We start from the raw sequence: 15,899 nt of genomic DNA, 5'->3' as shown, positions 1-15,899 counted from the left end.
TTTGTCCTCTCAGTGGGTTATAACTGAACTGTATTATCTGAGTGCTTATTGTTCATCGTTCCTTCCTCCTCCCCTGGAATGTCTGCCTGATGGTGAAGATCCCGGTTTCGTCCCAAATGGCAACCTATTCCCTACATAATGCACTACTTTTGACCCTATATGAGCTGTGGTCAAAAGTAGGGCACTATATAGGGAATAGGGTACCATTTGGGATGAAGCCCCGTCAGTGGGTTTGTCCTGCATCAGTAGGGGTGAAACACTTTAACAGAATGATGAGATAGATCGATAAAGATGTTTTGTAGAATTCATCAGCGATTTGCACAGAGATAATTGTCCCCCTTGTTTCCCAGATTTGTTGAATGACGATAGTGAAAGCGATTGAGCTAATTTGTGGTCAGAATTGAATCATTACTGATATTGTGGGTTTCTATCCGCAGCAGTTGAATTCTGAACTGTGGCACAGGGATTGGTTGTGTACCACTTGTTCTACAGTATGAATAGATAGGTCTATTCTGAGAAGGAGAATAGACCAGCAAGGATAGGTCTGTTCTGAGTCCTGTGCTTTTCATTCTCACCAATCAATAATGTGCAGGTGCCTGGTGTGGTGTTTATGTAGGTGAAAGCCATGTGACATTCTCTGTGGATTAGTGTTGATGATATGCCACTCCCTCTCTGATTGGGACTGAAGCCTGGCCTGAAAATAATAGTAGTCTCGGTAAGAGACTGCATGTAATATTTGGTTCTGAGATTAAGTTGATAACGCCCATAGGGATACGTAATATGAGGATCATCAGCCTCAATGGAGCTTTTTTCCACCAGAAAGGGCAATTTGTTCTTAATGCAAGTTAGGAGGCTTTCTGAATTATTTTTTTTTTAATTGAACCTTTATTTAACTAGGCAAGTCAGTTAAGAACAAATTCCTATTTACAATGACGGCCTACACCGGCCAAACCCGGACGACACTGGTCCAATTGTACGCCACCCTATGGGACGCCCAATCACAGCCAGTTGTGATACAGCCTGGATTTGAGCCAGGATGTCTGTAGAGTCATCTCTAGCACTGACATGCAGTGCCTTAGACCACTGCGCCACTCAGGAATAACCAGTCTCCCTGACCTAAATTTTGGCTGTGATAATAAATATGCATTTGAAAATCCTTAGAGAGTAGCCTAATGATAAGACACATTTCACTCACATTCCCTGTTAATCAGAGGAGGCTGGTGGGAGGAGCTGTGGAAGGATGGGCTCGGTGTAATGCCTGGAATGGAATTAAGGGAATGGTATACACACAAATCAAACTTATGGAAACCATATTCTTCCAGCCATTACAATGAGCATGTCCTCCTATGGATCCTCCCACCATCCTCCTCTGATGTTAACACTTCAATGCATTTTAGTGTAGAAATGGCTTAGGCTACAAGTTGTAGTATGAATGAACATGAATCATTTCAGTGAATGTGTGTGAGGAACAATAATAATTTAAGTGTACGTGTACGTGCGTATGTGCGTGTGTGTCTGTCTGTCTGTCTGTGAATTAGCGCACACGGGCATGGATCGTGTGGGGAGGGGACAAGCGAGCAACTCACATAACAGCGCATTGTATATAGCTGCATCCCGCGGATGCACGTGGGGATGTACATCTGCAAGAGCGGATAGGAGAGTAGGGACCAGGCGAATAAGACGTTCTTCTGCATGCAGCCTCTGCGCAAACAAGAAGCTTGGAGAAAAACGAAAGCGCGTGTAAAGGCTAATTAACGCCTTTTTATTAGCCGGAACTGTTTCTGAGGGGACTCCTTATGAATCCATGCAGTTAGCTAATCACACCAGATCACATACGGAGCACCATCTGTTCATTTTCGAGCGACAAGAGTTTGTTCAGCGAGACGCGGACAGTTCAATCAGTCTATCCTAGATTCAGTGCACTGCGCTTCGTCGGTGGACTGATGATCTTATGTGAGCTACACAGCCGTGGACTCATGTTTTGAAACAATGGGTCAATGCACTAGGTTGAATGTGTTTCTGTAACGTCCGTGGATGATGGCAGGGGTACACGCTTCCGAGGCTGTGTCGGGACATTTGCTAAATCCTACCATTGCAGCCTCTCCTGCACAGGACTCGACACAAATAGCGGGGTTGAACAACAATGACGCCACGGTGCTGCCTCCGACTGGCACCCGGGCATACCTGGACATTTCGGCGGCTGCCTTTGCCCACGGCCACCCGGTCTATGGAGCGGAGGGAGTTTACACCAACGGAAGGTACATGGACCACGGGAGTCCTCGGACTGGCAGCAGCAGCCGTGACAATTCAGCCGAAAGGAGTCATGGAGGCGTGAACACACCTTGCGGCATTATGAAGGTTGGTTTGTTTTCATAAAGCCCACATGATCATGTCACGTCAATCATAGGAAGCTCCTTGAAGGTTGCATTAATGAGGGAATCATTATCTCACAGCTCTCGCAAAACCACATGAAGCCTTCAGGTAGCCAGGGATTAGCCCTCATTGTGATTCATTCTATTGTTATGGTTAGATGCACTGTTTGTTAGTGACAAAGCTATAATAATAATAATAATAATAATAATAATAATAATAATGATAATAAAGGATGCTGAGTTGTTACTGTGTAACAAACTGGTGGTCTGGTCCCGGCTAAACATTTTGCTGAGGGAAATGTGATGTGGTCTATCAATCGCGGTTAGGCTACACGTCTCATAAACAGTTACATTGTTACAAAGAAGGTCGGACTAACCGATCCAACGTTCTGAAGTTTGCGTGGTTCCTTCTTCATGCCTTGAGGTGCTGATGGTGCCGCTGCGTCTGCTGCTGCAAGGTTAGGTCACCAAAAAGGTGAAATAAAGGTTGTCCTCTGCTATGAGCGCAGCTAAAGAATGCGTCTTAACAGTTACGACATTCCCTCCCTGGATAGTAACAACATGCCTCTATAGTCGAACTACGCTACTGTTCCAATAGACTTGTAAATAGTGTACCATGTAAAAGCAAAACTGTCAATGCTAAATGTTAAATCGTACGCAAAACTTGTTTGTTGACCGTTAAGATGAGGCCTAGCCAGTCAGATGGTGTAGCATGACAGACAGACAGACAGACTGGGGGGGGGGGGGGGGGGGGGGGCTTGTGGAGAAGCTCTGTGGAGAAGCTCTGTGTAGGTGGGAGTTTTTGGAGAGAGAGTGGCATTCTGTCATTATGAACCAGTTTGCTTAGCAACCGGTATAAAACCATGAAGCTATCTATTTCCCCTGTTATTGAATTCCCTGTGGATGTGCGGGCGAACAAATCTAAACACTGCCTGCTCTCTGGTTTGATGTGCTTCTCTGAGGTGTAGGGGAATCCTTGAGCAAATGAACAAGTCCCCAAGTGTTGCTTCTCTTCACCCCAGGGTGTTTTGCCCTGTTGATGAAAAGCAGTTCTTCCAGAAAATTCCATGGAATAGTATAATTTGAGGCTAAGGCCTAAATCCCTCCACTTCGGACTTCCCTCCAAAAGACCTGGAGCCATCTACTGACGTTCAAACTTCATAACAGAAATATGGCAAGAATGCAGAGCGGATCATGTTGTCAACATGCTCTAGGTCTTAAATCCTCTAAAGCTTATTCTCCGAATGTACTGTCCTGTTCATAGGGCGTTGTATTGTTGTACTTATAAGGCTTTGTTGCAGTATTTATTGTGGTGCACTTAGTGATAAACATGTTTAGAGGTTTTCTTCTGTAAGTCAGCTCAGCTGTGTGGCAACTTTGAGCTCTCTCCAACTGTTGCTATCGGAAGGACCCAGGATGCACGATCAAAGATGCTGGACAAATAGAACCTGTGAAAGGAGACTCATTCCTTCGCAAGAGCAATGCGTCTATAATGTAGAGACTGCCTCGACCCAGTCAGATAAGGGTTAATTGTCCGTATGGCTGACGTGATTCACGTTGAGGAAAGTTCACCGCTGGATTTAGGGTCAACACTTTGAATGCCAGGCGTGAAATGCCAGTTGACAGACAACTCACCATAGGTTCTAAGTGTGTGACTCTGTCAGGCGTGCCTGTGATAACCCAATTAGATAACCGTGTCCTCTTTTAGCAGCGCATCAGAGCATCACTGTCGTTTCCTGTTCTCATTCCAATATGGATGTGTTGGTCCTAGAGCACACTGACGTCCACTTTTATTCCTGTATGTCTCCTAAAGGCCTACTCGTATCCCTGGGCGTACAATTGTCTATCCAAAGGGCTAGTGTTCTGGAACCGCTATCACAGAACAGTTAGGGTCAGCGGTTCTTTTAGATAGACTCTGCTGCGAATGCAGCCAAGAGGGCATGTTTATTCATAGAATCAGAGAGGAACGTCGCAACACATTGAACTTCGTCGTCAGTCACAACATGGGGAACACACAGATAGAGGGTGGCGTGATGGGAATCTGGGTCAGCTCTCTCTGTAGTAGAGCTGGGCGATATGGACCAAAAAAATCCATATCGTGATAAATTGCCTGAATTGATGCGATGATGATAAATAGAAGGATAGTTTATAACATTAATGTGCAACAAGTTTTTTAAACGTTTCCTTTAAACTACTACTACTGGTCTGATGGTTGTAGCCATCAACTGTCCCACTAACAATCACCCACATTAACACACTTATTTCATTTCAAACTTCACATTCCTCTAGTATAGGCTACGTATCGTAATGAACGATATCAGGAAAATGCCCGCAATAAATGATCATTTTTGATTTATTGTCCCAACTCTATCCTGTAGTGTGTTGTGGTGCTAGTGTAGTTCATGTGTAGTGTGTTGTGGTGCTAGTGTAGTTTATGTGTAGTGTGTTGTGGTGCTAGTGTAGTTCATGTGTAGTGTGTTGTGGTGCTAGTGTAGTTTATGTGTAGTGTGTTGTGGTGCTAGTGTAGTTAATGTGTAGTGCAGCTGGAGCGTCAGTACCCACACACACTAACGTTTCATCAGCCTGAAACATGAGCTGCGGGGTCTGAGCAGACTAAAGGGGGGAGTGGGGTAGAGAGGCAAATGAGCAATTACAGCATTGTGCTCATTACAGAGTTATTCCGGAGGATTGAAAACAAACTCGTTATTTTTTTAAACCTCCTGTTTGGACTTGACGTGTCAATGTATGGCATGAGGGAGCAGTGGAGAACCCATCTGTGTGTATATTGTTGAACCAGCTAAATCCTGCAAGGCTGTCACCCACTTGGCGTGGTGAGTGACTCTCCCATGGTGGGAGGGAAGGGAGGGCTTCTAAAGTGGCTGGAGGGGACGGGGACAGGTTGACCGAGGGGCTGTTCCACTCTGGTTTTTTTTTAAGCAGGGCTGTGGACAGCTGCAGGCTCCTGCCCTCCCTCCCTCCCTCTATTGCACGCTCTGAGGGGTTTTTGACCTCTGGAGCAAATAAAAGGTCAGTCTTATTCAGAGCGGTTACTGGAAAGATGAACATTGTCAGCATGACAACAGCAGAGCAAAAACATGACGGAATAAAATAATAACAGATGTTGTACAGAGTAATACACAGAACCTTAACCACGGGGCTTTGTGGTCACGGAGCTAGCTGTTGGGACCTACCATATAGCCCAACTGCACGCCACCACACCTCTCCCCTCCCTCTCTTCACCAACTCCTCACCCCAGTCCCCAGTCATGTCACTGATGGGCAGGACATCAGCTCGTCCTGTCATTTATTAAACCCCTTTCCCCTTTATTAACCCAGTGTGTCCTATTGCTGGGTGGCTAACAGTCTGGCTAACAGGAATTCAGCTCTCTATCCTGTACCAGTCCTCGTCACATGGCTCTATAATACATTAGTCAAGCACTCAGAGAGTGTGAGAGTGAGATTAGTTCTCTATGTGACTCTCTCTCTCTATCTCTCTCTTTGATAGAGAGAGATATGTGTCTGTTATAGAGATAGAGAGGGGATATTTTTGAAATAGATGGCGACGGTCTACAATGATGTTTTAAGGAATGTTTTGGATCGGCGGTATCTGAGGAACACTGATTTGAGTGCAGCAGTCTTACTTACTCCTTTAAATCTAGGTCCTATCTAAATCCAGCTCCAGTCTCATTCAAGGAAAGAGATGATTCTAGGTTATACATGTAGAAAGGAATCTCATTCTCAATCGAGCATAGACTCTGAGGTGCGTCTGTCAAACCATTCCCCCTGTTCTGGTGGTGTGGTGGGGGAAATTCCGTTCTAGAGCTTTACCAAATAACCACTCCTTGGCTTTGGATGAAACCCCACCTCCACCCCCTACAGTCATTAAATACATAAAGCCCTTATAAGTTTACCCAGATGTCTCATAGTCTTTATCTAGTTCGGGAGTGCCAGAAATTCCCCAGATCCCCAAATCCCCCAAGCCCCACATTGATCCCAATGCTGCCCTGGGCGAACATGGAATTCTTTCCCCAAACGTTGAATCCTGGGATTTACTTCGTCCACACCAGGATCGGAGAAAAACCAAACTCAGTCAGAACCTTCTCAAATAACACTGATTTCATGCTGATGGACCCCATCGGTACCGCTTGGCGTGCGGTAGCAGAGAGAGCAGTCTATGACTTGGGATGACTTGGGTGGCTGGAGTCTTTAACAATTTCTAGCGCCTTCCTCTGACACCGCCTGGTATAGAGGTCCTGGATGGCAGGGAGCTCAGCCCCAGTGATGTACCGGGCCGTACGCACTACCCTCTGTAGCGCATTGCGGTTGGATGCTCCTCTCATCCCAAGTTCAAACGATCAACACTAACAGCAGGAGACCGCAAGCTCTTGGACATCAAGTTTGATTTTTGGAGGTAAAATCTCACGATAAATCAAAAGTAAATAGCGTGTACTCTTTGTTCATAATGCTCGAGTCCATATTGTGGATCACGAGGACAAATACTAGCAAATGCCCATCCTCCTATCCCAGTTGAAAGCACCGTTTGAACAGTGAACAGATTTCTCTGACTGGCATTTTCTCAAGCACCTCTTTTCTTGCCAAATCCTTTGAAGACCGATGCCTCATAATGTCCACTGTGAGGTTTTCTCGAATATTTTAGTGCTTCCCAAATTATCTCGTCTTAGCCGCTCAAACACACAGAAGCATTTGGTCTCTTCGTCTGTCCCACATGGGCAGTGAAGCGTCACGCTAAAGATCCCTGGTTGGCCCTAAACTATTTACTGTGGCACCTGCCCAGGGCTTCAGAGCTGAACTCTTGTAGCAGTACTGAGAGAAGAGTGACTAGTAGAACCATGCTCTTGTTTCATGGGGGGGGGGGGGGGGGGGGGGGGGGGCTCTCCTGAATTTTTATTACATATCTTTCCTTTATCTTTTTCGCTTGGGGATAATGGCTTGTGCTAAGTGAACAGGAACCTCAATCAGCCGTGTGTGAAATTGGGGCCCAGATAAAAAATACCTTTTTGATCTGATTTATTTGGACACTGGGGGTGTGTAGGTAAACACCTGATTTTAACGTGCCTTTACAAAGCAACAGTGATGATGCTGACAGACAGAGGTAGTGGCAGTGGTAGGGACAGTGTTATTTGGTGTACAGGGTTTATTTCGGTCCTCGGATGTCAGAAGAGCAGCTAGGATATCATTGGATTCTGGAAAAAAAAGTCTGATCAAAATGTCTGTTGAAGTCTCTGAAATGAGGTCTCAATTTGAATCAAATGTGGCTGTCTGATGTGAGAAGTGAAGCGGTATTTGGTTTTAGAGTCGTCACACGGGGTGATCTACCGATCTGAGGGTTAATTGCTACACTCGGGCCATTTGAAATGGAGAAGTAACGATGAGTAATATTCAGACTTTATCCGCTCAATATTTCCCAGGGTCCTTTGGGCCACTATGGCGCTGGTGTGATGAATGAATGTGGCGGTATCGCTGCAGCAACAGCCACTCCGACAGTCTCTTGTCATCTGACATGTCGTTTGGTGGCCTTTCAGATCTCACTTCCCCCTCTCTGACTGAAGTGACTTCCTTTGATTGGATGTCTAGCTCTTCTTTTTGTTCTGAGTCTTGACTGAAGGAAAGACATGGAAAACAGAGAGACATAAAAAATATGTCATAAAAAGGATATGGTGGTCGATAGGCTGAAGTACAACAATGAAAAGAAACCAAATGTCTTTTCGTTGTCATTTTAAAACATCAAATATGTATGACAGAGATGAGAATCCGAATTGGGAATCGTCAGAAAGAATTTTCGAGAAGATTGTCCTCCGGAAGGTTTTGTGACCTCTTAACAGTTTTAGCTTCTTCTCCCAAAAGTATTAATCTCTAGCATTACTTCTGATCGAACAGGGGTTAACTAACCTTTGATGTTTCGCACTCCCCTTCACACTCTGTCCTCCATTGCCCTCAGTTGCGTAATGTCAGCGTGTTTGATGGAATGTTGTCTAGAGATCCAAAATCACCCGCGAGCCCATTCAACGCGGGCCACGACCCCCTCTCTTTTTCTCTCACCCTTCACTCAAGACTGACACCTTAAGTATCCAATCCCCCCAGTAAGATGCCATTGGAGGAGGCCTGAAACACAGGAACTCCATCTTCAGTCTAATCCCACTAACCAGGTTTAAGGAACAGAAAATAAACACTTTCTGTTTCATAAAAAAAAATAGAACATTTCCCCCTTAATTAAAGTGGTAAAAATGAGAGAATAACAGGTAGATCCACAGGGATTCCTCCTGGATTACCTGGCTGTGTTTGGGCAAGCAGCTGATCTGTTTGATTTGGCCAGCGGTGGACAATGTCTACACGTCCACACCACTGCATTCGCGTCTCCCTCGTTACTTCCTCTCTACTCCTCCCCAGGTGTTTTCCTAGTTACTAGTCCACTGAATAAACCAGCTCTGCACTTCCTTCTGGCTGTAAAGGATAGGGGGAAGGGGGAGAAGAAAGGGGGGGGGGGGGGGGTGAAACTGAATACTCCCAAGTCATTCCGCAACAGGAAGTGAGCTCAGCATAATCTTTTAGATTGTGGTTAGTCACGGTGCAGCACACACCGGCTAGTCGAGCGTTATTAGCGCTAGCCACCAAAACAAAGGAAAATTACCTCAGCAGTCAGCAATGTGGGCCAGATATATTCTTGAACTCTGCTATACTACAAACATACTGTCGTAGTCTGAGACATACTGAAAGCCAATCATAATTGAGAGGTAAATCCTTCACAACTACAATGAGCCGAGAAAAACAAAAACATAATAATAGAACCTTAACTAACACAACAGGAAGGAGGAAGTGAGGTCGCTGACCTTTGACCCCGTGGTTGAGTTTCCGTGTGGCGAGCCAGGAGCCCAGGGGGATGATAAGCAGTGAGGGAGGGAGCTGAGTGTTAGAGGGTAGAGAGGTCTGTATCTCTACCTCTACCCAGGCCTCTACCCAGTTTTCCAGCGACAGGGGAATTCTGATGGGCCCACAGCCCAGCCTGCCTAGTTCACAGAGTGGGAATTACACTGTCACAATGTGTTTTGCACATAACACGTTGCAGCGCGGACACTTTGCCCCTGGTTAAACACAGTGATTCTGCAAGTGTGTGTTCGTCGCTTGGAACAGAGCATGGGAGTGGAGGTGTAAACTGTCCTATAGGATCAGGGACCCGTGGCTCTGCTGGTGCTGTGCTGCTTGTCTCCCTGTGCCTCCTCTGCTGCTGTGTTTAAAGAGCTGTTTCTGTGTTGCCTCTCCCGCCACATGTGGCCTCGTTTAGTTCAGTTCCTCTATCCCCACACAGTGCTTAAAACCCCAGTCCACAGACCTAGACCCAGTCAGCAGCCTATTTATAGGCTGTGGCGAGATTGTCTGCCCTACAATAATGAACACGTCTTTCATTTGTTCTCAGCCAACCAACCAGCATCCTCAACCAGCCCAATGTTTTGAATCAAGCCAAATGTCCTCAACCAAGTCCAATGTTGTCAACCAAGTCCCTGTGTGTCTTTGTGGCTGTGAAGTGAAATGTGATGGGGTTAGTGTACCATCCTGCTGTAGTCTATAGATCACAGGGGCCCTCATAGGGAGGGGTCCATCATGCAGAGGGCTCACACAGTCAGTCAGTCTATTCCAGTAGTGTATTGACCCGTGTGGTTGATGATTGGCAGGCCAGATCGTGCCAACCACTCACAGATGGTGGCACGGCTTGCCTGGGCACAGATGGCAAAGGATGAGGAGGAACTGGGTATAGGAGGTGTGTGTGCTTGTGTGCTCAGTCACGTGTTTCTTTAAGACATTCGTTGTCTTTTGTTAAGCGTGTGTGTGTGTGTGTGTGTGTGTGTGTGTGTGTGTTTTGAGTGTGTCTGTCTTCCTGGCTGTGTGTAGAGTGTCATCTGAAATGGAATTTGCCAAGCGAGCAGACAGCAATTTTTCTCAACAAGGGGAACATTCCCTGTCCTCTGTGACAGTCGATTTAGAAACAGAAAATGACCAGTTTGTTGCTTTGTGATGGATTAATTATACGTCTCATTCCAATTTAGCACTTCCCTTGGGACTTGGAGTGTACATGCATGTGCGTTTGCACGTGACGTGCATGTGTTCGTCTGTGCGCCTGTGTGAGAGAGATTGAGCAACATAGAAAAGGGGAAACCTAGTCAGTTGCTCATTGCGTTCAACTGAAATGTGTCTTCAGCATTTAACCCAAGCCCTCTGAATCAGACAGGTGGGGGGGCTGTCTTAATCAACATCATTAGCACCTGGGGAGCAGTTGTTGGGTGTTCACTGCCTTGCTCAGGGGCAGAATGGCCGATTTTTACGTTGTCGGCTTAGGGATTCGATCCAGCAACCTTTCGGTTACTGGCCCAACTCTCCTACCCGCCAGGCTACCAAGTATTTGATCATAGCACTGATTCACATGTACAGCCCCCAAAATGACAAAACATTCATTTAACCAGGTAAGTTGACTGAGAACACATTCTCCGCAACAACCTGGGGAATAGTTACAAGGGAGAGGCATGAATGAGCCAGTTGGAAGCTGGGGATGATTAGGTGTCCATGATGGGCAGATTGAGAATTTAGCACCTGGGTTAACACCATTACGATAAGTGCCATGGGCTCTTTAGTGACCACACAGGGTAAGGACGCACATTTAACATTTCATCCAGAAGACGGCACCCTACACAGGGCAATGTCCCCAGTCACCGCCTGGGGATATTTTTTAGACCAGAGGAAAGAGTGCCTCCTACTGGCCCTCCTACACCACTTCCAGCAGCATCTGGTCTCCCATCCAGGGACCGACCAGGACCAAACCTGCTTGACATCAGAACCAGCAGTGGGATGCAGGGTGGTATGCTGCTGGCTAACATAGGTACAGCTTAGGTAAACATATGCATAGCGCTGGTGGCTTGCGTTCTGTCACGTTGGAACTAATGCGTTAGATGTGGTTGTGTATTGAGTAGTCATTGCTTTATTCATGCTCTTGTCCTTGCATGTGTCACTCACAGTAGGTTATAGTTAGGCCCTACAGTACAGAGGTGCAGACACACACTGCTACTCTGGCATTCCACGGATGCTATAACCACACAAATACATACACACTCGTACGAACACACATGTACACACACACACACACACACACAAACTCTAATCATAGATCATTTGTATGCATTTTGGAGTGTATTTGCATATGTGTGTAAGGGGCTGGTTGAGTATATCCCTCATGTCTCTATCTGTGTGTGTGTGTGTGTGTGTGTGTGTGTGTGTGTGTGTGTGTGTGTGTGTGTTACTTTAGAATAATGTATAAATCAGCCAGAAGTATATCAAATATAATATGTTAGGGATCAACTTTGTGTCCAGGGCTCTTGTGTTGTCCTCAGCTTTTTATGAACAGAAGGCTCTGCTAACAAGACGATCTGTGTGCACTGGGTGGAAAAAGTACTCAATTGTCATACTTGAGTAAAAGTAAAGATACCTTAATAGAAAATGACTCAAGTAAAAGTGAAAGTCACCCAGTAAAATTCTGCTTGAGTAAAAATCTAAAAGTATTTGGTTTTAAATATACTTAAGTATCAAAAGTAAATGGAATTGTTAAAATATACTTAAGTATCAAAAGTAAAAGTATAAATCATTTCACATTGCGAACATTAAGCAAACCCAACGGTTTTAAGCTAGCCAGGGGCACACTCCAACACTCAGATATAATTTACAAACAAATGATTTTTGTTTAGTGAGTCCTCCAGGTCAGAGGCAGTTGATGACCAGGGATGTTCTCTTGAGAAGTGCGTGAATTAGACCCTTTTCCTGTCCTGCTGAGCATTCAAAATGGAACACGTACTTTTGGCTGTCAGGGAAAATGTATGGAGTAAACAGTATATTATTTTCTTTAGTAAACGTTGTCAAAGTAAAGTACAGATACTCCAAAAACAACTTTAGTAGTCCTTTAAAGTATTTTTACTTAAGTACTTTACACTACTCTCTGTGTGTGACGCGTATGTTTGTGTATGAGCATTAAAGTCTGTCACTGTGTGTGTGTGTATTTGTGTTTGTGTCAGTGTCTCAAGGAGAGAGATAGAGAGAGGGAGAAAGATTGCGAGGACGCTGTGTTATGCTGTGTGTGTGTGTGTGTGTGTGTGTGTGTGTTTGCGATGGTCAGTGCATGTGTCAGTCAGTGTCTCAGAGAGGGAGATGGAGAGAGAGGGAGAGGAGGAGAGAGGGAGATGGAGAGGGGGAGAGAGACAGAGATGGAGAGGGGGAGAGAGGGGGAGATGGAGAGGGAGAGAGGGAGAGAAAGGGAGATGGCGAGGGAGAGGGGGAGGGAGAGGTTGATGGGGAGAGCGAGAGAGATGGAGAGGGGGAGAGGGGGAGAGAGAGGGAGATGGAGAGAGATGGAGAGGGGGAGAGCGAGGGAGAGGGGGAGGGGGAGAGAGAGGGAGATGGAGAGAGATGGAGAGAGATGGAGAGGGGGAGAGCGAGCGAGATGGAGAGGGGGAGAGAGAGGGAGATGGAGAGGGGGAGAGAGAGGGAGATGGAGAAGGGGAGAGAGGGGGCAGGGGGAGAAAGATGGAGAGGGGGAGAGCAAGGGAGATGGAGAGGGGGAGAGAGGGGAAGAGAGATGGAGAGGGGGAGAGAAGGAGATGGAGAGGTGAGAGAGGGTAAGAGAGAGGGAGATGGAGAGGGGAATAGAGAGGGAGATGGAGAGGGGGAGAGAGAGGGAGATGGAGAGGGAAAGAGAGAGGGAGATGGAGAGGGGAAGGGAGTTGGAGAGGGGGAGAGAGAGGGGGAGAGAGAGGGAGATGGAGAAGGGGAGAGAGAGAGAGATGGAGAGGGGGAGAGAGAGGGAGATGGAGAGGGGAAGAGAGAGGGAGATGGAGAAGGGCAGGGGGAGATAGATGGAGAGGGGGAGAGCAAGGGAGATGGAGAAGGGCAGGGGGAGATAGATGGAGAGGGGGAGAGCAAGGGAGATGGAGAGGGAAAGAGAGAGGGAGATGGAGAGGGGGAGAGAGAGGGAGATAGAGAGGGGAAGAGAGAGGGAGATGGAGAAGGGAAGAGAGAGGGAGATGGAGAAGGGGAGAGAGGGGGCAGGGGGAGAAATATGGAGAGGGTGAGAGCAAGGGAGATGGAGAGGGGGAGAGAGGAGAAGAGAGATGGAGAGGGGGAGAGAGGGAGATGGAGAGGTGAGAGAGGGTAAGAGAGAGGGAGATGGAGAGGGGAAGAGAGAGGGAGATGGAGAGGGGGAGAGAGAGGGAGATGGAGAGGGAAAGAGAGAGGGAGATGGAGAGGGGAAGGGAGATGGAGAGGGGGAGAGAGAGGGGGAGAGAGAGGGAGATGGAGAAGGGGAGAGAGAGAGAGATGGAGAGGGGGAGAGAGAGGGAGATGGAGAGGGGAAGAGAGAGGGAGATGGAGAAGGGCAGGGGGAGATAGATGGAGAGGGGGAGAGCAAGGGAGATGGAGAAGGGCAGGGGGAGATAGATGGAGAGGGGGAGAGCAAGGGAGATGGAGAGGGAAAGAGAGAGGGAGATGGAGAGGGGGAGAGAGAGGGAGATAGAGAGGGGAAGAGAGAGGGAGATGGAGAAGGGAAGAGAGAGGGAGATGGAGAAGGGGAGAGAGGGGGCAGGGGGAGAAATATGGAGAGGGTGAGAGCAAGGGAGATGGAGAGGGGGAGAGAGGAGAAGAGAGATGGAGAGGGGGAGAGAGGGAGATGGAGAGGTGAGAGAGGGTAAGAGAGAGGGAGATGGAGAGGGGAAGAGAGAGGGAGATGGAGAGGGGGAGAGAGAGGGAGATGGAGAGGGAAAGAGAGAGGGAGATGGAGAGGGGAAGGGAGATGGAGAGGGGGAGAGAGAGGGGGAGAGAGAGGGAGATGGAGAAGGGGAGAGAGAGAGAGATGGAGAGGGGGAGAGAGAGGGAGATGGAGAGGGGAAGAGAGAGGGAGATGGAGAAGGGAAGATAGAGGGAGATGGAGAGGGGGAGAGAGAGGGAGATGGAGAGGGGAAGAGAGAGGGAGATGGAGAGGGGAAGAGAGAGGGAGATGGAGAGGGGAAGAGAGAGGGAGATGGAGAGTGGAAGAGAGAGGGAGATGGAGAGGGAGATGGAGAGTGGAAGAGAGAGGGAGATGGAGAGGGTAAAAGCAGTGTTTGCTGAGTTTGTAATCTGATCCTGAGACTGAACAGTAACTAGAGACCCAGCACTGAGAGGAGAGCAGCAGAGAGTAGAAGGAGAGAGCTGTACTGCAGTACTCACACACACACACACACACACACACGTCTCTCTGTACCACCAGAAAGTGCTACGGGGACATGCAGAGGAGAAGCTGATCTTGTCTTAGTTTAATCCATGAACTAATGTCTATTAATTAATGTATTTTTTTGTGCATTGATAAAAAACAGACTGGCAGGTGAATGATTAAATGGATGCCACTAAGTTGATCATCATTGCTTTACCTGTTGATTTGGATAAAATGAGCAGAAAGGGACATGCAGTACAGCCTGTCAGAATCCTATCAGACCATCAGGACAAACCTTAATACGGAGACCCAGTTTAGAGTGTTAGATAGGGACACGGATGAACCTTTTTAGAACCATTTTAGATGGAATCAAAAGGGTTCTGCAGGTCAGGGAGGGAGGGAGGGAGGGAGGGAGGGTGTGCAGTGGACTGGATCAGAAGCCAAGGACAGAAGGAATCCAATTGTGTGTGTGTGTGTGTTAGAGGTTGCTGCATTGATGGATTTGGGCCTGGGATTGGGGTCGGGGTTGGTCTAATGGGTCAGGATGTGTGTGTGTATGTGTGTGTTTGTCCATGCTGCGTGTGTGTGTTTGCGAACATGTCCATGTGTTTATATGTGTTGGGTGTTAGACATGGTTATCGCTAAGGGCTCAGACACACCAATAGTGTTAGCTGGCCGAGAGTACTTAGCACCTCTGAACAGAGTGCGCACCGATTCTACATCGTGTGAAAATGTTGGCAGTCGGACGTCCACAGTGGGTGGTCCCGAAAACACAGCGTGCTGAAAGATCGCCAGACGAATGCTAGAGTCACGTTCGGTGTAATATGTGCGAGCCTTAAGATACGGTCTTAGTACAAGGTGTGTGTGTGTGTGTGTGTGCGTGCGTGCGTGCGTGCGTGTGTGGGTGAGTATGCAAGGGATTGGCCGGAGATGACCGAGGAAGTAACCCATGCTGTGCCAGCGGTAAGGGGATAACACATGGATCAATGCCTGCTTCAAGACTGCTCTGTGGAGTGTTCAAACATGGATGGAGGTAGAGAGAGACAGGGCAGAAGGAGGTGGAAAGAGCTTGGCCGAGGGAGAGGAACCACATTGATAAAGGGATAGAGAGAATGGGCTTCTGGTGCTAGTGCATTATGACTTCTCATCACCCTAAGCAGTTGGGTATTTCTATAAATAATGGGGCCAATGTGTGACACTGGGATAAAACATTTGAAATGGTTTGAAACAAAAATAAAAAGTGATTTTCATTCAGTTCCACATGTGTACTTAGAGGATTGAAAGTGAACA

General features: G+C 47.2%; 1 protein-coding gene across 1 annotated transcript in view; it reads left to right on the top strand.

Annotated features, from left to right (window-relative positions):
* The first annotated feature begins 1,476 nt into the window (after positions 1–1,476).
* LOC110486262 (inactive phospholipase C-like protein 2) overlaps positions 1,477–15,899 on the top strand; it is a 96,588-nt gene continuing 82,165 nt past the window's right edge. Inside the window, exon 1 of the mRNA XM_090196327.1 lies at positions 1,477–2,358. Within this exon, the coding sequence (XP_090052453.1) occupies positions 2,035–2,358 (324 nt within the window). The 5' untranslated portion in view covers positions 1,477–2,034. The remainder of the gene's footprint in view (positions 2,359–15,899) is intronic.

Source organism: Oncorhynchus mykiss, chromosome 13 (genome assembly GCF_057628025.1).
Source record: "Oncorhynchus mykiss isolate SJ-2025 chromosome 13, ASM5762802v1, whole genome shotgun sequence".
NCBI lineage: Eukaryota > Metazoa > Chordata > Actinopteri > Salmoniformes > Salmonidae > Oncorhynchus > Oncorhynchus mykiss.
This window is presented reverse-complemented; position numbering and strand designations above follow the sequence as displayed.